This window comes from Gouania willdenowi, chromosome 13, assembly GCF_900634775.1.
Source record: "Gouania willdenowi chromosome 13, fGouWil2.1, whole genome shotgun sequence".
NCBI lineage: Eukaryota > Metazoa > Chordata > Actinopteri > Blenniiformes > Gobiesocidae > Gouania > Gouania willdenowi.
In genome coordinates this window covers 24,701,984-24,729,013 of record NC_041056.1, presented here as the reverse complement: position 1 = coordinate 24,729,013, position 27,030 = coordinate 24,701,984, and the positions used below count along the sequence as shown (strand labels likewise).

At 38.4% G+C, this 27,030-nt stretch overlaps 1 protein-coding gene across 3 annotated transcripts; it reads left to right on the top strand.

Annotated features, from left to right (window-relative positions):
• Positions 1-480: 480 nt before the first annotated feature.
• Positions 481-25,110, top strand: igsf5b (immunoglobulin superfamily, member 5b). 3 transcript variants are annotated; one of them, XM_028465209.1, is made up of 10 exons: positions 481-567; positions 1,655-1,750; positions 8,653-8,967; positions 12,658-12,785; positions 13,203-13,368; positions 13,801-13,932; positions 15,732-15,753; positions 16,126-16,214; positions 24,027-24,091; positions 24,480-25,110. In XM_028465209.1, the coding sequence occupies exons 2-10, from the start codon at positions 1,702-1,704 to the stop codon at positions 24,582-24,584; spliced, it is 1,071 nt and encodes a 356-aa protein (XP_028321010.1). In that variant the 5' UTR covers positions 481-567; positions 1,655-1,701; the 3' UTR covers positions 24,585-25,110. The 3 variants fall into 3 exon arrangements, with proteins under 3 accessions (XP_028321010.1, XP_028321009.1, XP_028321011.1); XM_028465208.1 differs by having other exon boundaries at positions 15,729-15,753; XM_028465210.1 differs by lacking the exon at positions 24,027-24,091 and having other exon boundaries at positions 15,729-15,753; positions 24,480-24,505.
• Positions 25,111-27,030: the final 1,920 nt, after the last annotated feature.

Sequence of the window (27,030 nt, the reverse complement as noted above, 5' to 3'; positions counted from 1 at the left end):
CTGTTGGTTCCTTCTGTCTGCCTTAAAGTTGAAATAAGTCGAAACATTTCCATTTTTAAAAACATCACAGAAAGATCCCAGGCAAATTTAGTACTCAAGCCCAGGGTGCCTTTAGTTTGTGGACACAGTATCAGTATCTTTCCACCCAAACTATATCTGCTATAGACAACTAAAGTTGTTTTAGGCTTTTTTTTTTTGTACATTGCAGGATTGAAAATTCTCTCAGCTGTAGTGGAAAGTTGTTCTGGTAAACCAATGAACTTTGAACCATTATTAGGTCAGTGGCTTTGGATTATTTCCAAAATTTGTTAATCAAACATAGAACACATTCACTAAAATCCTTCAATTCTAGGTTCTACTTGTAATGCAGTGGGAATTATGGGTTTTGAAGCAGCACTGTGTGTCTGAGTCACATTATCTCAGTGTGTGTGTGTCACATGGGGCAAAGTTCCCACTGAGTTTGGTAATATTTAACGGGACAGTTTTGGGTGATACAGCTACACACTGACATTAGGAATCTGCAGCAGCATCGTGGACATGTATACGAGTGTGAGAAACCAAACCGAGGTGAGTCTAACAGAGGGTTTGACTGTAAATTAAATACAACTTTGCTTTGATAATTGTTAAACTTAAAGGTCCAGTATTATGCTATTTTTTCATTTGTTCTAAGAACCCCAGAAACATATTATTTGAAGTTTATTTTCCCACACTCGCCTGTTTTCTAGAGTTTTAGCCCTCTGAAAAGTCAGTTCAATGACGCTTCTGAAAACGGACTGTTTTGGGGCCTTAATGCATATACATGGGAGGGCATGTCTCACTGACTCCACACAACATTCAAGATGGTAGTCCACTGTTTTGTCCAACCGCTGCGTCACATTGGGTCACAAACATGTCAGATCATGTCAAAGGAAATACAAGGCGATATAACGGTTACGAAAAATGGAACTGATTGTAACTGCTCCCTGGGCGTTTAAATGCAGAGAAAACATTTTGTGTATGGAGCTTTACATATATGACAATAAAGTATAATGTATATTCTATATCAAACCGCAGTGTTCGTTTTACTGTGAGGTAGTTTGAGAGGGAGGAGCTCACATTCTTATAGGATAAGAGGAGCCAGGATTATCAAGAGGAGGAGTTTCTGACAGGTGACATCACATGGGGAGGAAAATCCAACTCACCCGTTTGGAGTTGATTTCCCAAAATGGGGAATAACAAGGGAGGGAGGAAACAGAATTTTATCAACTTTGAGCTCTGAATAATGCTAAATTCCAACAGGTCTTCCAACTTTTCACGAGTACTTACAACCCCCTCTGTCTGCATAAAAGCAGTGTTGGAACACTGTACTTTGATGAGTCAAACATTTAGAATACATTTGGTCTATAAATTGCTTATTTGTTCTGTGCTTTCATTTTAGAGTGCAATGACATAATGAACAGAATAATTTTCAGTAAAAAAATGGAAAAAGTGTGGTGTTCTAAAACTTTTGACCGGTAGTGTATATCACTCTAGCAATACCATTATAAAGTGAAATTTTCATAATACTGCCTCTTTAAATATGTGGCATCATTGAAATAATTGAAAATCAAATGTGTGACAAGTATAGAATACCATACATATTACAATAAGAGTGAGAGACTTGTTTTTGTTTCAGGACTGGTCAGTGCTAAACAATGGACAGAAGAGCTTGATGGATTAAACATGGGTGTTTCTCTTCTTTTGGTGATCTTCCTCTTATGCTGTACTGAAGGTGAGAGTTCAGCTCAAATCAAATAGTTGCTTGTTTGACTTGTGGAGACAGCACAGAGGCCAGTTACATACTGGTAAAAACAGCTGCATTCAGTACAGTGGTGGGTGTGCCTGCAGCACTGCTTCAATGGAACGAGCCAATAACTAACACCTCAGTCATCTTTCTTGAAGCTGATGATAAATTGATGACTTAAAGGTAATAGATTTGTCCAGGGGCCAGCACAGATCAGTCATCTGTTCATGGTCCCCAAACTATCTAAAAACATTGCCATGAAAGCGGGGCTAAATCATCCACAGACATATTCACACAAATTGATGCAGAATCTATGATTTATTTCATTCTAGCTGCAGCCCATGCAGTTAGCTGACTAGAAATAAGTTATACAGTACATCATTCTGAGTACCATGCTATAAACTATTTCAGTTTTCCAATATTCCAAATCCATCCCTCATATAATGCAAACCTACAATGTCACACTTAGATTCAACTGAGGGCATTTTTCTGTGTTTATTCATCTGAGTGGACATAACGTAGTTTGTCAGAGCAGATAGAGGAGAACAGGTTAAAGCTGCGTTTTAATATTCTCCTCACCAATGTTGGCAGCATACATTTTCTGTTTGTTCTTTATCTTTATCTTAATAAAGTCAACCATCCATTAAAAATTGTGTTCTAACCTTACATGTTGAGTCTACAACAGCATGCTGTTCTATAAAGCCTTGTATTTCAGCGTATTCTTCTAAAATATTTCAATTCAGTGCAGGTACCGATTGCTTCAAAATGTATAATTATTTCAAGATGAGCGCACACATCCTCTTCAAATCGTTGCAACCTTTTTTTTAAAACAAACAAAAAATCTGACTCATTTCAAATCTCATAGAAAATAATGTACAATTTGCAATCACATATTTTAGAACTGTAATACAGCTCTTTATTAATACATTGCAAAGAAAAAAACATTTTCTATTGTTCATAATTAGTTACATTTATTATATATCAGCATCACTTATAAGAGAACTAGAATGGATGAACATGAGATCTTTAGGACAACTACGACTCTGATTTTAGCTATAGCTAATCACCTGCTTCATTTATTAAAAACAAGATGGCAAATCATATCAAATGCATAGATAAATGCATTATTTATTTAATATTAATTATTCAGACAAATTGAGCTTTAATTCAGATTCTAATTCTTGTTTAAAGCATAGTTCAGTAAGGATTCAAGGCTGATGGGCTGTGGGGGTGCAAATGGGAGGGGGTGTGGCCGCTCCTCATGCATCTGTAGTTCCTATGTTTGTACCAGGGGTGTCCAAATGTGGTTCACCAGGATTTCACTGTGTCCCTGCTCTAACACTTCTGATATCCTGAAGCAGCTCTGCTAATGAGTCTCCCAGCTATGTTGGAGTAGGGACACATTGAAAACCTGTTGGACCACCGCCCCTCCAGGACCAAGTTTGGACACCCCTGAAACTGACAGAGTGCACGGATGTAAATGTCTGCAAAAAAAGAAAAGAGCTGCCAGTGGAGGCATAGTGACTTCGGTAGCGTGATCAACCGAGTGTTATGATTGAGGATTGCGCTTAAACACTCGCAGCCCAATCATTAGACCGACCCACTGTGAATTGTCCCAGTCCTCCCGATTAGCCACTCTGTGCCTGCAACCATTCTTTCTTAATGTATCCAAGGCTAAAGAATTGCTTGACTTGAAGTTATAGGAGACCCATTCTGCTTTTCACTAGTAATTTCCACCCTGATTATTGATGATTCGCAGACATTAACTTTGATTCAAAAGTCATTGAGGTCGGCAACGTTTACTTGGATAATTCTTTAATGCAACAAAAATGTAGAGGTTTTCTATCACAATTTAATACACTTTTTTCAGGTTGTGATTTATTAAATGTTATTAGAACAAAACCAAGTTCCCAAAATATAATACTACTACTACTAATAATAATATTATTATATTTCTATCATTGTGGTGCCAACTTCCTGAAACATAATTCACTAATTGGGGAAATACCAAGGCTCAGGTGGTTGCCTAGCAACATAGTATAAAAGTCCAGCATGTCACCCCTAGTACAGTTTCGGAGTGTTATTTTTACACCACAGCTTATGTGTTGACGTTCAAATCAGCACAAATTCTATGATGAAATGTGTTTGTATTTGGTATGTTTTAATACTTTTATTCTATTTAATGCTAATTACAAGAAATGACATCTTAAAGCACGATGAAAATATAAAATTTGTAATAAAAAGGAAAAAAAACAACAAACTTATATGAACAAGCATAACCGATAGTGGGAAGAAAAAACTCCTTTCTAACAGTTTTTCTTTTAACAAGAAGAAATCTCCAGCAGAACCAGGTTCAGAGGTGGCAGCCATCTGCCTCGACTGGTCGGGGTTAGTGGACAGAAGGAGGAACAGAACAGGATAGAGAGAGAGAATATCAGAGTGTCCCAGACTAGTTGAGACGTGAACCACAGATCAGGAACTGCCGTCATCAGCTTCAAGACACCTGAAAAAGAAAAGAGAGAGAAGGGCGAGGGGAAGGCACAGACTGCAGAAAAATATGATACATTATTATCAGGTCTGCCTGCATGGAAACACCTGATGCTAATGTGTGAGTGGAATGAGAATGAGTATGGGGTGAACATCAATATAAATGGTGTGTAAGCATTGTGAGCAGTGTGATGGGTATACAACAAAGTTTAGAAGTGGGGGTTGGTTGACTGGACTTTATCCTTTGCAACCCATTAGAGCTATGTGTAGATGGTGGATTATGTTTGAATTTAGTGTTGGTGTTCTACTATATAATCTTAATTTTTAGTTGCTAATGTTTTAGGGTTAGGGCTTTGACCTCGTGGTCAGGGTACTTATTAATCAATATTATGCGGTATACGCTTTAGCAAATAAGTAGGTTTTGAGTTTAGCCTTAAAGGTGGAGAGAGTAGCAGCCTCCATTAGTAAGACTGGAAGCTGGTTCCAAAGGGGATGAGCCTGGTAGCTGAATGCTCTGCCTTCTGTTCTACTTCTAGACACGTTAGGAATTTCCAGTAGACCAGCACACTGAGAACGGAGAGTTCTGCCCGGACGACAGGGCACTAACATGTCTTTAAGATATACAGGAGCTTGATCATGTAGAGCTTTGTAAGCTAACAGGAGGATTTTAAACTCTATTCTAGATTTTACAGGAAGCAAATGAAGGGATGCAATACTGGAGAAATATGCTCTCTCCTGTTAGTACCTGATACTATTCTAGCTGCAGCATTCTGAATTAACTGGAGACTTTTCAGTAAGTAACTAGGACATCCTAACAGTAGAGAGTTACTATAATCTAGTCGAGATGTAACAAATGCATGGATTAGTTTTTCAGCATCACTCTGGGCCAAGATATTCCTGATTTTAGAGATAATACGGAGTTGGAAGAAGGCTGTCCTTGAGATTTGCTTAATATGAGAGTAAAGGATAAGTCAGTATCAAAGATAACACCTAAGTTTTTTTACTGTGGAGCTGGGTGACAGAGTAATGCCACCCTGAGACACTATTTGCTCTGATAATTTCTCTCTGAGGTGTTTTGGACCGAAAATAAAATCACTTTGGTTTGATTTCATCCTGGTTGAGAAGGAGAAAGTTATGGCTCATCCAGGATGTGATGTCTTTAAGACAGGCCTGGAGTTTTATTAACTGATGGGTTTCATCTGATTTTATTGACAATTAGAGCTGTGTGTCCTCCGCATAGCAATGGCCATTTATATTATGTTCTCTGATTATGTTACCGAGTGGAAGCATATATAATGTAAAGAGTATTGGTCCTAAAACTGAACCTTGTGTAACACCATGGTTAACTCTGGCGTGCGCTGAGGAGAGATTATTAACATGAGCAAAGTGGATTCTATCTGATAAATAGGATTTAAAACCAACCTAGCACTGTTTCTTTAATCCCAAAAACACTTTCCAGTCTCTGCAGAAATAAATGATGATCCACTGTATCAAAGGCAGCACTGAGATCTTAGAGTACCAGAACTGAGACCAACCCTCTTTCTGAGGCTAAAAGAAGATCAGCGGTTACTTTTACTAAGTTAGTCTCTGTGCTGTGATGGGCTCTCAAGCCAGACTGAAAGCTCTCGTATAAATTATTCCTATGTAGACGATCGCATAGTTGACCTGCAATGATTCATTCAAGAATTTTAGAAACAAAATGGAGATTGGATATTGGCCTATAAATGGACAAGTCACTTGGATCAAGGGTAGGTTTTTAAGGATAGGTTTGATTACAGCGGTTTTAAAGGCCTGTGGTACTTGACCTGTTACTAGAGATGTGTTAATCTAGTTCACCATATTAGTGCTAATTGGTGGAAAAACATCTTTAAATAGAGGAGTTGGGATTGATAAAAAAGACAGGTTGTTGGTTTAGAAACATTAACTATTGAGGTCAGTTCAGATAGACCAATTGGAGTGAAACTGTGTAAATAAAGGCTGCATGTTGGGGATATTTTAGGAGCTGCTTTGTTTAAGAAATTATTGATCACTTCTGCAGGGCGACATTAGCTTTGTTTCTAATTGTTCGAATTTTATCAGTAAAGAAGTTGATGAAGTAATCACTGCTCAGGTTGACAGTTATAGAGGGTTCAACAGAGCTGTGGCTTTTGGTGAGCTTAGCTACAGTGCTAAATAGAAACTGTGGATTATTTTTGTGTTCCTCTATTAAAGTTTCCGGGAAGTTCTAGCTTTGTTAGCTTATAAACAGCTCTTTGAAAACTCTTTCTCCAGGCTATATGAACTTCTATCATGTTTGAAGAGAACCACTTCCTTTTCCAGTTTTTCACGATGCCTGTTTAACAGACGCAATTCAGAATTATACCAGGTTAGCGAGCATTTTATGACATATCGTCTTCTTTTTAAGTGGAGCAACAGCATCCAGAGCTGTGTGTAGTGACAACATTGCACTGTCGTAAGACATCGATAGCTACTCTCTGTTGAGGTATCATATGGATCAGAGGTAAGCAGTGATGAAACTAAATCTTTAAATATAAGTGATCTACTATAGTGTACTCTTCTCTCAGAGTTTAAGCAAGCTGATATTCTGAATTCAAAGGATAACAGGAAATGATCTGAAAGAATAGGATTTTGAAGATATATTGCCAGATGACCAATATCTAAACATAGAACCACATAGAACCAGTTAGAACAAGGTCCAGGGCATGATTAAGATAATTAGTTGGTTTGTTTACATTTTGTGTAAAGCCAATCAAATCTAATATTGAGGTAAATAATTTATTTAGGCTGTTGTTTTCATCATCAACATGAATGTTAAAGTCACCGACTACGATAGCTTTGTCAGTGCTCAGCACCAGATCAGTTGGAAAGACAGAGAATTCAGAGAGAAACTCCAATATGGACCAGGAGGACGTAAACTATAACCAGTGAGATGGTTTTTTCTATTTTATTTTTTGGATTACAAATTTCAAGAGAGAGGCTTTCAAATGAATTGCAATTAAGTCTGGTTTTTGGGGTGACTGATAAGCTAGAGTGAAAAACTGCTGCCACTCCTCCTCCCCAACTGCCCTCACAGGGAATATGGTGTTTATCATTGCTGGGCGGGCTGGCTTCATTAAGAGCAACAAAATCTTCCTTTTTGAGCCAGGTCTCTGTGAGGCATTATAAACCTAGTTGAGGGTCAGTTATAAGATAATTCAGTCAGAGAGATTTAGACAAGAGTGATCTGATATTTAACAGTCCACATTTAATGGTTTTTTCATTGTTTTGTGTTCTGTTCATGGTTTTAATTCTTATGCGATTTTTATGGTTAATTCCTCTCCTTTGGACTTTAGTTTACACTGCTTACTGCTCTAAAATGCTCAGCACAGTGTTTATAGGGTATGAGTGCTCTGTGCTTTAAGTAAGGTAAGGGGCTTATCTATGAAGGAGTCTGTAGCTGCATATTTATTCTCAGCTAGTCATGCATGTGTAGAGCTGTGAATCACAGACTGTAAATTAGATTTTAGCATTTGCGCTCCATGTAAATTAGGATGGATTGAATAGATCAGCATGTTTCCAAAAAAGATTGAAGTTATCAATAAAAGTGAAATTATGGAGTTCGCAGCAGGATAGTAAAAAGTTGTGCTGCTGTAGGAGACGGCTAAAGCATTCTATACCTCTATTTAGTGGAGGAAGAGGACCAGCGATGAATACTTTCCCACATGTCTTCAGGATGTTAAAGAGAAGGTTAAACTCATTCATGGTCTGCATCGATTCACGTTGGGTGGTATTGTTTGTACCTACATGTTATACTATTTTGGTAACAGTTGCTGGCAGTGTGGGTAGCATTAGATTAAGTTTGTTTAAAATAGTGTGAACTGTAGCACCTGGAATACAGTGTGTGTGATGGCATGAAATAATCTAATGTTCCAAGTTCTTGAATCACCAATAATGAGTGTGGTTGGAGGAAAGAGAGTGCTAGGAATGTGTGTAGGTTTGTTTAACTAACCGGGAGTGTCCGGCGACGGGCGGGTCACAGCTGGTTGCAGTGGAGCTTCCATCTTCAGGGTTGGCTGGTATTGGAGCAGCTGTGCGGGAATGTCTGATGGTGTTCGGGTCGCTGAAGGCTGCGGGGAAGTCTCCGTTATCAGCTCCGGTTGATGTTGAAGCGGCTCTGCGTCTAACGGCCAGGGGGTCGCAGTGGCAGGCAAAGTAGAGCGGTGTTTGTCAATGTCTGTGCACATGGAGCTAGAGTGTCTCTGGACTGCTGCTCTAAGGAGTTTCCGATGGGCTACGGAGGAGTATTTGGGAAAATAGGAATTTAATGGGCGTTTTCCTGGTGGCTGTTTCAGTGTTCAGAGGTGGTGCTTCTTCAAGGATTGTCAATAATGTTAATGCTACCCATTGTTGTACGATCTCAACAGGTGAAACTCAGATGAAACTGTCCCCCTCGACCCTCACAGTCCTCAGAGGTTCTGAGGCTCGCTTCACTTGCAGTCCTGGAAACGCCCGGTGGACTGTCATGGTGTGGATCCTGAATGGGAAAGCAGAACTAACCATCTCCAGAAACAATGGCGTCCTGCCCTGGCTTAATCCAAATGTGACGGCAGAGAGAGGTCCCAACTCAAGGGGGGAGAGCTGGGTGTTTGTCCTTAGGAGCACGGAGAGACACAACCATGGTCAGGTGACCTGTGATCTTCAAGGCATCGATACTAAAACGGCAAACCTGTTTGTGCAAGGTGCACACACACGCACACACACACACACACACACACCCTGAACTCAATCAATGTGCAAAGAGAGATGAAATGTGAATGTAACCTTGATGAAACAAAAAGCAGGTGGAGAGAAAGGTAAAAGTGAGGATTAAGCGTAAATTGTGTGGGTGTTTTTTTTTGCCATCTGACCCTGTGCTTCATCCAGAGAGAGAGAGAGAGAGAGAGAGAGAGAGAGAGAGAGAGAGAGAGAGAGAGAGAGAGGATGTGGTGTGTGCCTCAATATCCAACGTCCACAACTTCATTAGGTTTCTTTTATTTGTGATTTGCTTTGAAGTGTGACTACAGTTTTCAGTTTTGAGCTAAAAAGCAGCACTCATGCCAGAGCAAATTGATTATGGTGTATGCTGATAATGGCAAATCATTAGGACCTGTGTGCTTTACTGATGATGTTTTAGCATGTTGACAGTCTTGATCGGCGTATAGATCGGGGCAGAGATGGGAATTGATTGGTCGCTGTTGTGGGACAAACTGGAGATGCTGGTAAGATACACACAGCGTTTAAAGTGTCAAAGTTGCTGAGGCGGAGATGGACAAACAGCCTCTACATAGCTTCATCAAATGTGAACAGGGTTTCACTATCTGCTGGTTTCCTGGTCTCACAGATTTAAAGATGGTGTATGCAATCCTGGGTGAAATGGTCTTTCCATCCTGAGAGTAGTTATTAGATTAGGTATGGTATTTATAAAAAAGATGGATATCTGGAAATATGGAAAGAGGGGTTCTTGAATTATCATCTACTTCAGTCTACACAGATCTTCTCATTTAGTGGAAGTTTATGTTATATTTTAAGGTTTCATTTATTCAGACAACTTTTTTTTCTCCATCAAATTTACTTTGATTTCCTGACATGTTTCAACTATCAACTGCCAGTCTCCTTCAGAGATGTGTGCTGATAGCGTGAGTAAATTTTGTCTTCTTTTTCGCACCTCTGAAGAAGACTGTCAGTTGACAGTCGAAACATGTCAGGAGATCAAAGTAAACTTCCTGACAAAAAAAAAGTAAATAAATGAAACCTTAACATATTATTAAAAAAAAAGACAAAATGAACTTGCTGGATTTACTACGCGGAAGACCAGGACACATCAAAGCAATCAGCACACGCCTCTGAAGAAGACTGGCAGTTGACAGTCGAAACATGTCAAGAGATCAAAGTAAATTTCCAGAAAAATAAAAAATAGTTGTCTGAATAAATGAAACCTTAACATATTAATAAAAAAAAAAAAGACAAAATGAACTTGCTGAAATTACTATGCGGAAGTGTATGTGTTAAAAGAGGGGTTCAGAGCAAGGATTGGGTGGTACAGCACTTAGGAAGCAAACTAGGGTCAGGAATACTGAAACAGCCATGGAGACACAACCATTAGGTGCAGGACTGGGAGAATGTCTTATTGTCTCTTGATATAGGAAATCAAGGCACTGATTGGAAGCAGGTGCAACTGAGCTAGAGAAAAGGGGCAGAACGGAATGGAATTGCAGACATTCAGACAACACCCTTTGGAAGGTCACACTGTGGAATTTTGCCAATAGTTGCTCATAAAGATCCTGATCATGCTCTAGTGCTAACTCCACTGATGTTTTTTTCCCAAACACAAAAAAAATCACACCTTAAAAGATTCACTTTTCTTTTTTTTACTTCAATCTACAGGAAATGCCTCAAATAGCACAGAAACATCTCTTTGGCACAGAGTGACAAGACAGTAAAGGACTGACCCATTGCCTTTAATACACTTTGGTGAGAGCCCCCTCCCCACTGCAGCCAATGCTACAAATCCCCAGTGACACCCACATCCATTAGCAGCAGTGCATGGTGAATCAGGTCCACCCCTGTCTGGATGCAGACCATCACTATGGCCTGACATAGCCTTTAAATTAGTTGTGCATTCTGGCACGCCCAGTTAACAGTCAGCATTCTGCCGGTGATTTGTGCACTGCAGCTTCAAGAATGCTGGTGTGGAGCTTCAGATTTACTGCCAAGCTGGGTGACTGAACATACTTTTATCTGCATCCTCTGCTTCAATAGTCCCATGTGAAGATCATGTAAATGTCAACACTATACTCTTTCTAATCTTACGCAATGGATTCCTCCTCCTTGTACAGAAACAAAGAGCTAGAAAAAGCCCAGTCAAAATTTGGTGTAATGGCCTGTACATGCAGATCTAATTCTCAGGTTACAGTAATTCTGCATGGAGATCCCTGATAAACCTGTTCAGGGACTTCATGCTACTGTATCTCACAGTTCATAAAGTGTGTGTTTGAGTCCCCGACAATGTTCTTTTCTGCAAGCCTGCACCACTTCTGAAAGAATTCCTTTACAGACGATGTCAAGGGAACATCCAACACTCATCTCCGCTGCCTTTATGATCTTCTGCAGTGCTTTTTTGTGTTCTGCACTGCAGCAGGAGTACCACGTCAAACAAGCAGAGCATCAATGTGCTATCCAGTGATGGTAGAAAGCAGCTCAGAGAAACGATTATGATGTTTTTTCCCACGTTTATTTCAAAGAGCTGAAGCGCACAGAAAATGAGGACAGATGGTTTGACAAATAGACTGTCTCATGGGGCAATTGCATCATGTCATGTTCAGACAGACGCAAAACCAATTTCTGATAAAAGGCTGCTCTGTGCAAATCTAAAGAGTGCTTTTGGATTCTTAACCAAACCCCCTCTCCAACCAGATGGTAGAGGATGAAACACTAGAGTACTCTATGGAAAGCCACTCCTTAAATAGTGTAGGAGACATAATGACAAAGCACAATCACAAGGGATTATTCAACTCACTTGTTTTACAGCACGTTCAAATGTTCAAGAAGGAAACCAATTACTCGGGGTGTAAAACACCAGCTTCATCACGATACAATGTCAATATGTTTGGATGACAATACGATGTTTGCCGAGATCACAAAGTCTGTCATGATATGATTTCGATTCGATTCGATTTACAAGCCTGCGATTGATATGATGTGATATCATATGCCCATCTCACACAATCATTTACATGTATATCAACTCCCAAAAAACAACTGAAATATCATTTGACCATTTTATTTCTAAGGACTTTCAGGTATCAGGAGTTAGTATAAATAAACCCCTTTACGAGCACTGACCGAATACTGATAGTATCAGATCTCAGTTTGTGTCTGTGCACTCACGTGCATGCAAAACCTCTAGCTAAACAACATTCTTCAACCCATTTCTTATAATCTTAAAATCAGCATCACTACTATAGCGCTGCACTTTCATTATTATTTAATTTCCTGATATATACAGCAGTTCATCATTTTTACCTCTTTTCTCGCGTGGCTTTTTTTCCTTGACTCCTCGCTTTGCTGAGCAACAATGTAAACAACACAGCTTCCATGCAGCTCTTGGGTTACTTTCGCGTCTTCGTCGTTGGTGTTTTATATCGGTTGGCTCCACATTCAGGAAGCGACAGCGGGGCATTACTGGTTGAAAACCACACACGCACACACATGGGACTGATGTGGCCAAAGTGGAGAGGATCCCTCAAGACAGAAAAAGGGTAGCAGCCATTCACTAACTAACTAACTAACCAACTCACTGTGTGTTGAAACATTGCTAAAAAACACAACAAATACAAGCATTACTTTAATGAGCAAACAGGTTTTTAACCAATTTTATTTTCTGATTGCAGAAAAAGGCAGTGTGAAAGTCCTTGGGGAAGAAAAGCTGGCTTTTAAAGGACAGACCATCTTATTCCAGTGTGAGGGCACAGGATGGTACCCTCAACCCACTGTGCAGTGGCAGGTGAACAACAAAACGGTAAATTATTAGAGATGGGCATTAATATCGGTGTCGGTTTTTCCACAGATATTGAAAAAGCTATTTGTGCTGTTGTTTGAGACAACATAATGAAAAACAAAGATGACAATTTTTCCATGACTGAAGTTAAATAAGACACATTTAATGCATTATTAAAAAAAACATAAAACAAAAAAAAAAACATATTTTTTTTTTTTAAAGTGGGGTGCAACATTAAAAAGTTTGGGAACCACTGCCTTAACCTGTTATTTCCATGATATATACAGTATATTATGTGAACTGAAATTTATTATCCATTCATCTAATTTTCCAGTCATCATGATGAACATTCTAGTAATTCAGTATAAGAATAAAGCAGAAAAACATGAAATGTTATGTACAAATAATGATGTTTTTTGGCCTGTGACTTGTGTGGAGGTGATCCAGGGGGATTTTAACACCAGCAGTGAAGAGTTGGTGAATAATCTCTTCAGTGTGAACAGCAACTTCAGTGTGAGGGCAGCAGTGAGTTCCCATGTGGACTGCCTGGCCTCTGTCTCTGCTTTATCTACGCCGCTCAGGAGCAGCACCCGTCTGTTAGTGTGTGAGAAACAAACGCATAAATACACATTATTTTAAACAAAACATGCATAGTGTCAGGCTTTTATTTGTTTCTTTCTCACTGTCGTGCTTCCTGAGTGTATGAGTGGATTTCATTTTGTTTTCCAATCTATTCACTTTGTATCGGCATTATCTGATTGTTTATCAGCACATGTCAGATTCGATTTGGAAAGAATATAAAACACTCTGGGAAGAATTTTTGTTCAGTACTGTCTGCTTACGTTATTTAATTTCTATTGTTCAAAGGTCAGCATCTCTTAGCAAACATAATTGTACATACCTTTCCAAGGAAATCAAAGTCAGCCTTTGCCACAGTTTGTCTGAAAATCTCTAATAGAATTTTGTAAAGTGCAAATTGAATTACAACGCTGCCTATGTATTTCTCTTCCGATGTGATGATGTGATCTTTCCTCAGTTGCTGAAGTGGTGCAGGATGTAGACGACTGCACAGTCCCTCTGGCAGTGACCGCCTCCCTTTGTGCTCTTCTGCTGCTCATTCTGCTCTGCATCTGCACTGTCCTCTACTACAGGCAAAGGAGACAAGCAAGTAGGCACTTTTCTGCCTCTTAAGTTGCTTTGTGTGAAACCGTGATTAAAATGATAGATGGTGGTATGATTCGCCACTGCCCTACAGCGTATGCAGTATTCTTTTGAAGAATCCAGAACTTCTGTCAGCAGAAAGCCGAGAAAATGTTTAACAAGTATTTTATTATAACATGTAATACAGATTATGCCTGCTCAGTTAATAGCAGAGGTGAAAGGTGAAAGTAACAGATTACAAGTACTCATGTTACTGTAATTGAGGTGCTTTTAAGGGTACTTTCAGTAATCAGTAATTTTACATGTACTTAAGTACGTTTTAAAAGAAGTAAAGTAATTCATTACATTTCGACACCCAACCGTTACTGAGTAAGTTATTTATTTATTTTTGTTTTAAAATTGTGAAACTACAAAACATGAAATTACCAGACAACAATCAAATGCATAACATCATAGCCGACCAACCAAATTAAACGTAATGCACTGTGCCAAAACAGCATTGAATGCCGGTTATTTTCTCAGTTTTAGAGTTAACACATTTAGCTATACTTAGAGTCTGATTAAAAAAAAAAAAAAAAAAATTGCATTGAAATCATTGGTGTTATTTTATTTTATACAGATGCCTTTGTGGAAAACAAATTAAGTTCCAATTGTGCAAGATTTAATTTCCTTTTAAAGTTTATACATGAGATGTTTACTGTATGCAAGGGAACCGTGGCAAGATTTATAAATTATTACCAAAAATGAACGTGGGGGGTGAAGGTAACTAGTAACTTTTACTTTGAGTACTATCTAATTGAGCTACTTTTTACTTGTACTTGAGTACAATTCCAATCAAGTAACAGTACTTCTACGTGAGTAAGATATATTAGTACTCTATACACCTCTGGTTAGTATAGCTTAAATCCTGAAGCAGATCTCTCTAAAATAAAAAAATAAATAAAAATGCATGTATTTACAGGATGTATGCAATGTGTTTAATGAAAATGGGTTTATGGCAGGTGAAAACAGGGTGAGCAAAAATATAAAGGAATTTATGAGATAGGACACTTGGTCAAGTAAATACAGAGCGGTTTATGGGCGATATCTAAAAGTCAGAGAGTCACACGTTTTTTACCTCATGTAATCCCCATGATTTATTCTCGACCGGTACAAATTATGATAGTGGTTTGGAAAAGAAGGATTACCACAAGGTCGGTGTGACCTTCTTCCAGCAGCTGCAGACTGTACACCTGTGACTGTGAGACACACACACATCCCTCATTTATAGTTTTCATGCTGATGAGAGAGTGCAGTGAGCTCCTCTTTGAGAAAACCACCTCTGCACAGAAATGTGTGCCTCGCATTGGACAGATTTGAGGTGATGCACTTTAATCATTCTGAAAGATTTTGGTCAGCAGAGATTTAAAGTACAGTGACAAGGCATGTCTTTGTTCCTGTAAAAAAAAAAAGAATTTATACCCTCTCCCCCCCCCGAGGGCAGCACCATCTGTGCCACTGTTACATTGTTGTGTTTGGGTTATAGCCAGGAGGACCTTTATAAAGAGAGCCATGGAGCCATGCAAGGAAACTCATTAACTCAGCCTCAGCTTTCATAGTTCAATTCCCAAGTGCCTTGAGGATATTCAAAAAATAAAGAAATAAAAGACAATAAACTGCAAGACTTTAGTCTTCACATTGCTTCAGATGCAGGGAGAGTGTACAAAAGTTCTGTAGTCAATGCAGTAACAAAGTTAGCTACTGATTCCTTGTGTTGTGTCTGTTCCTTAAACTTATTGCCACTATTTGTCTTTTATTTTTCAGAAGACAGACCACAGGAGGGCATAAGGTAACACACTAAATCAATTATCTGCTGCACACTTTCAATCTTTGTGGACACTGTATGTAACAGTGTTCTGACAAAAAAACCTTTAACATCTACTTTTTTGTCTTGAGTGAGAGTTAAACCACTAAGCTAATACAATGACACTTAAAGTTGATGAATATGTTTTGTTCTTAGAAAGACGCATTTATGGATCATTGTAAAAACCTGAAAATTAAACTCATAAATTGGAAACTGCACACACCATAAATTTTGGTTTGGGCTTGGAATCTGCTATAAAATAATGCACTTTGCGTGTTTTTGGTCTTTTAAAGTACTTCAGCCTAAATATGAGGAAACCTTTAACAAAAGTGATTCAGTGAAAGATGTCTCTGACAGATTTAACCAATCAGTGGCTGGGAACAACCTGGTTGTTGAGGCACCAGGAGGGAGGGTCAACAAAGGATACTCCAGCGAGAGTCGTGCAGGTGAGAAAGATAAACCACAAAAATGCACAAAATGACCAAAAAATACGCAAAACAACAGCAAATTTCAAACCTCCGCAAAGCTAAAATATATTTGCTAGATATTCACAGTAAGCTGGATCAGTGATCCCGATCATGTTACCATGATTATTCACACTATAAAAGCTTGTTAGAAATTTTTGTCTCATTAACAGAATCAGAATCAGAATCAGAATCAACTTTATTGACCAAGAGTAAATGGACTGGTAAATGGACTTGATTTTATATAGCGCTTTATAACCACACTGAAGCAGTCTCAAAGCGCTTTACATAACAGCTCATTCACCCAATCACTCTCACATTCACACACCATTGGGACAGGACTGCCATGCAAGGCGCTAGTCGACCACTGGGAGCAACTTAGGGTTCAGTGTCTTGCCCAAGGACACTTCGACACATAGTCAGGTACAGGGATCGAACCCCCAACCTCTCGATCAGAAGACGACCCACTACCACCTGAGCCAGTGTATGAATACACACGAGGAATTTGTTTTGGTGACCTGTGCTCTCTCAGATAGTGTAACATTAAATAATAACAATCAACTAGAATAAAGAAAAATAATTAAAAAAAAGACGTATAAACAGAAATATAAGAGTAGACACAGTAGATCAAAATATATGGGCTCCCACTTTATATCAAAACATTGCAAAACATTGCAATGAAATGTGCAATCGGGATCTGATCCAGAGGAAACTTAGTGGGATGATTACAGAACTAACCTGACATAACTGAGACAAATTTTTAGATCGGTCAATTACAAATCAATCTATGAATTTTTGAGATTTTGCCAATGATGACAGATGGGAATTTTTGAGATTTTTCACACTGTACATTGATCCAGATCTCTTTTATAGTTTAATTGTATAAGGCAGGGGTCATCAACCCTTCTTAAACTGTAAGTTACTTCATAGGTACCTTGTAGTCCGAAGGGCTACCAGTTAGAAAAACACTTCTTCAGTACTCCATTTTCATTGCTTCACTTTAATTAGAGAGTAAGATAATAAGGAAGGCTAGGAAATGTTGAGGTTTCATTATGAAACATTTTGGTTTTCCTAATTTATGCAACCTTTTCATTTCCATAAAGTCTTCTAGAAAATCCACCTTATATATATATTATATAACATACCACTGACCATACACCAGCTCACAATGTTTCAGTGAAAATCAAAATTTAAAGGTGGTTAATTATTAAAAATAGAAATAGATTTTAGATGGAGACATTGGTAAGTAGGGCTCTTGAGGGCACCTCACATGGTCCTCACAGGCACCGTGTTGGTGACCCCTGGTATAAGATCTGTCTTTGGTTAAAACACTTTTTAAATCAGTTGAGTACTTTTGACGTAATCCTACTGACAAACACAAATAATTAAAAGTTGGTGAAAAATATTACATCCTTGGCTGAGGTAACATTAGAGTAAGGTTATCTGTGTTCCACTATATCTATAGATATATAGTTACTAACGATCAAACCCGTTACAGACGCCTAAACACCAGCTTGAATCCTGCGCGGTGGCATAGACCTGAAGGAGGGACAGCTGTGCTGCGGCACGGATTACCATAAACAAATGAACATGAAAAGCTGTAAAATGCAGATGTAGAGCAGGCATGTGCAGATGCTCAAAGAAACTCATGAGGTTTTTATGTAACATGTTTATCAGATGAATGGCAGCTATAGACACTGAGATATAAACAGTGACAACAGTAAGCAGCACAAGTCTAAACTCGCTTCACCTTTGCTTGTTTACATTACTGCTTTTGCTTACTGAAAATAATATCAACACTGTGTGATTTAAGGTACAGCGACTTAAAAACCAGCAGTTCTTGTAACTAATGGGAGTTCCCCTTCTGCTCAGAATGCTTAATACCAACCAAGCAAAATAAAGCATTTTTGCGTTGGGATTTTGTACTTTTTTTGTGTATGTTATGTTTTGTGAATTAACAAGCAGAATAGAACAGGATGAGAGAACCAACATTTTCTGATGACACCCCTTGAACAGTAAATGTTTACATACTGTTCTTCTTCCAATTAATGTTGTAATATCCTTCACACACACACACACTTGCCAACACAACTACAACTAAATGCTCCTAATTTATTAGGAGCCGACTAGTGGTTCAGTGACATGCCTAGGGACTCTTTAGACACAGGCATGAATAGGATTTGATTCACAAAGACAAGTTCCCTGCCTTTGCCGCCCTTCAAGGACAGCAAAGGCAAAGACATTACGCTAAGGCAACAATCTATCTGGGGTTTGGCACAAATGGGGGTAAGATTAAAATACACAGTATGTATACATATATATACTTAGCAATTGGTCTGTACCTGACTGTTGCCCATGTGTGAAACCCTTGAGTGTGGAGTGCGAAAAAAGTAATAACAAAAGTGAGGGATGCCAATAAAGATATCATCAATAAATGTTTAGAGCATTCCATTGCGATACAACTTTTTTTTAAAAAAAATAGTTTTTTGTGTCCATCTCTCAAAGGGGGAGTTGATGACCACTTAACAGAATAAGGCAGTGTTCGAAATAGCATACAAAAGAACTACTCTCATACTAAGTCTGAGTCAGAATGAGTATGTAGTGTGTTCACATTAGATAGTATGGAAATATTGAGTACGTGAGACACACCTGGATGTATACCATATCGGGAAATTTTTTAAGTATGCCCAGTTGGCACACTAATCACACACCGCCCCATGATGCATTGCAAACAGTACATAAAATTGTACTGGCACGGGATTCAAACTAAAAGGCAAACAACCCAGTTTAAAAAATAAAAGCATCTCTTCTTGTCTTCCATTAGTTTTTAACGCTTTTGTAAATAGGGCTCTTGTTTTGAAGTTAACCGGACGTTTAGTCAGTAGCACAATGGAAGGTCTTTTATGTTAAAGGTGACATATTGTGAAAAATAATTTTTTGTAGTTTTTTTGACTACATATGAGGTAACTTAATATAATTCTCTGGTCTTTGGTGAGAGCAGACGTGTTTTTCTTTGCTCCGATAACACGACCTTGGCTACAGCTGGCTACAGCTGAACAGCCTGAACAGCCTGAAAAACTGGGCCCAAGACTGAAGGAAAATGGTGAAAAAACCGCAGGGAGGCCCTTCAGAACCCAATTCGGGTTTGGAAGAGGTCAAGGAGATGATACGCGAGGGTCTACAAAACCTATCTGCCGAGATAAAGTCGTTGGAAAAGACGCTGGAAAATTCACTGGAAAGACTACAAAGCGAAACAAAGGTACTGAAAGAAAAGAATGAAAGAAATGCTGAAGAGATAAAATTGTTGAACGCGAGGGTTGAACAGCTGGAACAAAAGGAAAGAGAGAAAGATGTCATCATCACAGGCCTAAAGATAAAACCCAGGAGTGACGAAGAAACAAAATCGATTGAACAACAGGTCATTGACTTCCTGAAGTCGAAGGACATTGTCCTGAACCCTGACAACATCAACTCCTGCCATCTCCTGCCAAAGAGAAATGATACCAGAGCTGTAAAAATAACCTTCACGAATATAAAATTCAAAGGAGAAATAATCAAGCAACGAAACAAACTCAAGGGAACGAAAGTGTACATCAATGAAAACCTGACGAAACAAAATGCAAGCATTGCATGGAAAGCACGCCAAATAAAAAAAGAAGGAAAGATTTTGAAGACGTGGTCAAAAAACTGCAGGATTTACATCCTGGAAGAAGAGGACGGAAAACCAGTTCTTATCAAGACGATGGACAACTTGGGAAAATACGAAGGATCCACCTAAACAACAACATTACTGATGGTAATCATGGATATGGACCCAGATCTATACAAACACTGGAAACAAAACTCAGACTGTGATTATTTTACGGAGACCGAATTAAATGTGGAAACCAAGAGTAAAAAAGGTCTGTCATTTATTCATTTTAATTGCTAGGTGGTGGGGTGAGTAAGGATTACATTAAATTTAAATTCAAAGTGTTTATTGTCATATGTGCAGTTAGAAACACGATTTTTTTTTTATATACAATGAAATTACTGCCTTGCTTATGAACTAAGATATAATAATGTGTTTATACAAGTTAAATCTAACAGTGGAAAATACAACACTGCCAATAAAACTAACAACAGCAGTTAGAAACACGCTTATGAACTAAGATATATTACATTAAAATACTACTTTGCTTGTGAACTGGATGTGGTGATGTGTTTATACAAGTTGGATCTGATCCCATCATCAGACAGTGGAAAATACAACACTGCCAATAGAACTAACAACAGCTGGATTACCCTTGATGTAGAGACAAAACAAGGTGACATTGTGGATGAAAAGGGAAGAATCTTCCAAACACCTTCGAAAGAGGAACTATTCTTGAACTGGAGGAATGCTAACAACGTCTGGCAGGGAACAAGGCCAACAGATGAGAATACACAAAAAAGAAGAAATCAAGAATGTTTTGACCAGAGAGACATGTAAACCCATGTAAATCTGCGATGGTAAAACAGGGGACGGGACCCGGATAAGCAAACTGCTTCTCTCGTCTCCTTTTTCGGCATGTACAAAAAATGTAAAAAAAAAAAAAAAAAAAAGTGAATGTAACCATGTCGGAAATAAACTGAATAAATAAATAAAATAAATAAAAAACTTGAGTGTCCACCAGCACACAAAGGGTAAAACACATCCATCCATTCCTTTTTTTTGTGGTCTTACAGCACAGAGAAAAGTGCTTTGTTTAAAATTTTCTGAGTTTGTGACGTCACAAGCTAAACTCCGCTGGTGAGAGAGGGCTGATCACTTCTCCGGCCGTTCGTTTTTACAGCACTTATCATAGACACAGCCGCTTTTACAGTTTAAATGATCAACTTACGGAGTTACTAAAGGCAAGGAAAGTTAAGGCAAATTTATTTGTATAGCATATTTCATACTCAAGGCAACTCAATGTGCTTTACATGATAAAACATTCAATTGTTTAAAATCAATAAGAACATTTAAAATCATCAGTAAAATCAATTAAAATCATCAGTAAAATCAATCAAAATCATCAGTAAAATCAATTAAAATCATCAGTAAAATCAAACAAAATCATCAGTAAAATCATCATGACATCAACAACATGACTAAAAATCTCTCTCAATCATATGCAGTAGAGAAAAATAGTGTCTTTAACTTTGATTTAAAAATGTTCACATTAGATGCTGACTTCAGCTCTGCTGCAGTTTGTTCCACTTCTTTGCAGCATAACAACTAAAAGCAGCATCACCATGTTTACTGTGAGCTCTGGGCTCCACTATCTGACCTGTGTCCATGGATCTGAGAGACCTGCTGGGTTCATACCTGACTAACATGTCACTGATGTATTCTGGACCAAACCCATTCACAGATTTATACACCAGCAGCAGAACTTTAAAGTCTATTCTGAGGCTGACTGGGAGCCAGTGTAAAGACTTTAAAACTGGAGTAATGTGTTCTGACCTCTTTGTTCTGGTTAAGACCCGAGCTGCAGCGTTCTGAACCAGCTGTAGCTGTTTGATGCTCTTTTGGGGGATTCCTGTCAGAAGACCATTACAATAGTCCAGTCTGCTGGATATAAAAGCATGGACCAGTTTCTCCTGATCTTTCTGAGCCATTAAACCTTTCACTCTGGAGATGTTCTTTAGGTGGTAGAAGGCTGTTTTTGTGATAGATTTGATCTGACTGCTGAATGTAAGATCTGAGTCAATCAGAACACCAAGGTTTTTGACTTGGTCTTTAGCTTTTAAAGATCGAGACTCAGGATACTTGCTGACAGCAGTCCTCTTTTCCTTGTTACCAAAGACAATCACTTCCATCTTGTCATGATTTAGTTGAAGGAAGTTTTCACTCATCCAGCAGTTTACTTTTTCTAAACAGTCACACAACACCTCGATGGGACCACAGTCATCTGGGTTCAGTGATAGATATAGTTGTGTGTCATCTGCGTAGCTCTGATAATCAACCTTACAGTTCTGTAAAATTTGTCCTAAAGGAAGCATATAAAGGCTAAACAGAAGAGGTCCAAGAACAGATCCCTGAGGAACCCCACAGGACATTGGTAATCTGTCAGATTCAAAGTTTCCAATGCTTACAAAATAGCTTCGCTCCTCCAAGTATGACTTAAACCATTGCATTACTTTTCCATTTAGTCCAACCCATGTTTGCAATCTGTGCAACAAAATTGTATGATCTACAGTGTCAAATGCAGCACTTAGATCCAACAGAATGAGAACAGATACTTTTACTGAATCAGTGTTCAACCTTATGTCATTGATCACTTTGATAAGAGCAGTTTCAGTGCTGTGATGAGAACGATAACCTGACTGAAATTTATCAAATATTTTGTTGAATGTTAAGAATTGACTCAGTTGGTTGAAGACCACCTTCTCAATGATCTTGGCCATGAATGGAAGGTTGCTGATTGGTCTATAGTTAGCCAGTATAGAGGCATCCAGTGTTCTCTTTTTAAACAGAGGTTTCACAGCAGCAACTTTCAGGGATTTTGGTACGGTGCCTGATTGGAATGAGCAGTTAATTATCTGACACAAATCAGTGACAATTGACTTTACAACAGTTTTAAAGAAGTTTGAGGGCATTGTGTCAAGGCAACACGTTGATGGATTCAGCTGCTGAACAGTCTCCTCTATTGTTTTTGGGTTCACTGTAATAAACTCTAATATTGTAGTTGACTCCTTCCTCAGTGGTTGAAGCTGTTCAAGCTTTTTGTGATTTTGCTGGTTTGTTCTGATGTTTGACCTTATTGATTATATTTTTTCATTGAAATATACAGCAAATTCATTGCATTTTCCAGCTGACAGTAATTCAGGGGCTATCTGATCTGGGGGGGTTGTGAGCTTTTCAATTACAGAAAACAACGTGCGAGAGTTGTTGACATTTTTGGCAATAATTTCAGAAATGTATTGCTGCCTTGCTTTGAACAAGCCATCATTGAATTTTCGCAGACTTATTTTGTACAGTTCTAGATGATTTTGGAGTTTTGTTGATCTCCATTTACGCTCAGCTCTTCTTCAGTCAGATTTCAAATTCTGCATTATCTTAAAGGATAAGTTCACCCAGGATGTAGGCTTATTCAAGAAGTTAACGGCTTTAAATTTTCCCCGGTACGTTGAGAAAGTGCACTCCAGGGACACACCCCCAAAACAGAGTGCTCTCAAACAGCAGTTTTATACAGGGTAATAAATCTCTTCTGTTGCTTGATTCATGTTATGTTTTGACCAAACCCCAGCACATATTTGTAATTTAGACCACAGGGAACTGTTTTAAAAGGTGAAAAATTGGTATATGTCCCCTTTAAAATGTTTTCAGAACTTTCAAAGAGTGATTAATTAACGGAGATATTTAGCCTCAGTGTGCTTCAGGTTTTTGCCCTTGTATTTTTGAAATGCATCTTGGGAAACTTCAGTGAGAACGGTCATCACTAATACTCCTAATCATACTAATAGTATATAGAGGACAGTATATACTCATTGAGTGTGAAGTACAGTAGTATGTGATTTTGAACACAGCCTTATTCTGTAAAGTGGTCATCATCTAAATTCAAGATAATGTGGCAGGAAAACAATTGTTTGCATTCATTTTGCTCTACTTCAAAACAAAATCTAAAAAGCAAGATATTGTGTTTCATTATTCTACATTGTAGCTCTCTAGATTTTAAAATCTCCCGAATACAACTCACTTCTGAGTTTGTTTAACCTAAACGTTGAGTTGGGCCAGTCACTAGAGCTGTCAGGCTTGGTCACGCTAAAAGGCTGTTCTTTACTCTGCAGATGCAGCTTACAATGAACTAATCATGGAAACTCATAGCCAGACGGACTGTGTCAGCTTTCCCAAGGTAAGTTAGTCAAGTAGAAGTTCAAATAGATCGAAGGAAGGAAAGTCCCATGACTGCAAAATAGCACAAGTCCTTCTGCTTAGATGAGAACCCTTTAAAGGATTTTGAATTAAATGTAGGACTTCCTAGAGAGACTATGAATGCAGTGCTGTACTACTAAAGTGGCTAGTGCTTCTCAATAATTCCACACATGGAAACAACTTTTTTTCTGTGTGTTATTGATAGTGTAAGTGTGTTTTCCAATGTGTGTGTCTGCTCTGACCTTAAGCCATAACTGTAATTAATTGTTGGAATGAACCCATGACCAATAATTAAAAAGATCAGCATCTGTTTCCTTCTATGAAAAAACCAACAGGTTTTTTTTTTTTTAATGTCCCGACTCCTCCAGGTCCCTGATGCCATGTCATCCCACAGCCCGTCTCTGCAGAGTGAGGCCCAGGCATCCCTATCAGAAGAAAACTTCAAAAGTGTCAGGAGGATCACCACTGTCTAAATATGTTTATTACACATGGTTACATATTTGGTTACTTTTTTTGTTCCATTTCATTGACTTGTGAAGATAATCACTGATACTAATGATCCAAACCTATAGTATGTAGTATTAATATGTCTGGACAGTGTGTACTACACGCTGTGTAGTAGTAAATATGCCACTCAATGTTACTGACATTTTTTATGCTTCAATAGCTGCATTTCCATTACCCTTGGAAATGCGCAAAATCTAAATAATGCAATAAAAACTGCTAAAAGGAAACGTCTGAATTTAGAAAAACACTGAAATAAAACTAAAAAGATTTTATGTTTTCATGAGGAGGAATTTCAGATGTTTTGATATTGAAATGTGCTGCAAAAGTGCTATGGAAACACTTTTTCGGAAAAACACGTCACAGAACGTGACGTACATGGTCACATGACCACTTCCCTTCGAGAAAACATGCCGTGGTACGTTTAAACAGAAGAGGAGACCGAGACATTTCTTAGCATTATACTTGAAACAACAAAGGAATACAAAGTGTTATAAGGAGGTTTGGTGCGTCCGTTTTCCTGCAGCAAAGTCTCGCGGGATGAGATTTCACGGGAGTTATGAGGCTCTTGCCCAAAACAACCTTCAATGGAAACACGTTCAAAGCGCAATTATACTTCAACATTTAGAAATATTTCTTTTATTTTGCAAAAATCTGAAATGGAAAACCAGCCACTGTTCTCTACTTGTAATTGCTAAAAAAAAAAAAAAAAAGTTCACTGCCCAAGCTCGAGGGTTAACTTCCATGACTTGCTAATGAAATTGCCAGTGAAATTTCATAAAGATCGAGATTTGAACTTTTTACATTTTGCCATTGATGAGAGATGGTGCAAGGTCTCTCTTTTGTCAACATGTTGTTATAAATTCTTTAAGTACTTTTGGCATAATCCTGCTAAACAAATAACACTAATGAAAATATTAATTCCTTGGCAGTGGAAATAAAAATTATACATTTTAGAAGCCAATAAAAACCATCCAGCAAACTTTTAGAATATACGATTTTAAACTCCTTACAGAATCTCTCACACACACACACACACACACACACACACACACACACACACACACACACACACACAGCTTTGGCGGTTTAGGCGCCGGGGGACCGCATGGTGCCTGTCTGTTATAAACCATTGACCAACTCCCTCAGATTACATTTCAGTTGAGTTTTTTCATATATATATTGTTTGTGTTTTTTCTACATGTATTACAATTAATAATACACACTGTTTTGCAATATATTTTCCGTAGCAGTTTGCATTCTTTCCTACTTCTCTATCCTGGATGGGGCTTTCATTTACCAGCTTTGATGATCCCAAAAGAGTTTTATTCAAGACCCTGACATTTTAAAGGCACCTCAAAATATATTACAGCTTTTACTACTAGACTTAATTTGACTTTTTTATAATCTTATATCAATACATTTAACATCTTTCATAGGAGGACATGTTGTGAAAAGCAGGAAAGGAGCGCAAGGCATGGAGGAGGTTTACTTCAGTCAAAGGATAAGTCAGCAAAGGCAGGAGTACAAAAAGGCAGAGCAAGAAAGAAAAAAAAACTAGATTAAAGAATCACAGACAGCCTCATGAGCGCTGAACTCATTAGGCGAAGGCTGGTAAGTTTGGTCAACACAAGGCCGAACACAGACAAAGTAGGAAGTAGAAGTGCTGTATTTAAAGCAGTGGAATCTGACATGATTACCTGCAAATGGGAGACACAGGTGAGGTGAGTGAGGATGATTAGCAGACGAGCACTGGGAGCAGTGTGACGATATACAAAGTTCATGAGATGAGACCATATATGATACTGGGTTCACTATAAAGATATACGGGACGATATTTTTGTAAAGAAAAAATAGACAAAAAAATGTGAAGTTTGAAAAACAACAAGTTCTGGTTGTGAATTTCTTGCGCAGTTCTGCGTACGTGACGTCAAATGACGCTGTTGCGTGTTCTCAACGGCTTGGAAATAAACCGGAGATAAAAATAGTATGAGAAGAATATGGCTTGGAGACTGAAAGAAGACAAGTACAGTAGATTAAACTACTGTTTGCTTCCACAGATCTACGCAGAGGCTTGTGCAAAGGCAGTTGCGGAACAAATCAGAGCAGGGCCAAATGACCGGGCCCTTTAAACCCAAATAATAAAGCTCATGATATCATCCTCTTACAACATGCACATGCGCGCAACAGTGGGGCTTACACATTTTGACACCACAGAGAGCATATACGTTATTTTGAAGTCCATCAAACGGACATGAAGTATAACAAAACAAGAGAACAACAAAAACATTAGGATGGTCCCTAACACAAAATCAAAGCAGTTCAGTACCACTGATAGCGACCGCATCATTTTGACACCCACTTTAACCATTTCAACTCAGAGCCTGTATCAGTAGCTATAAAGTTTAGTAAAAC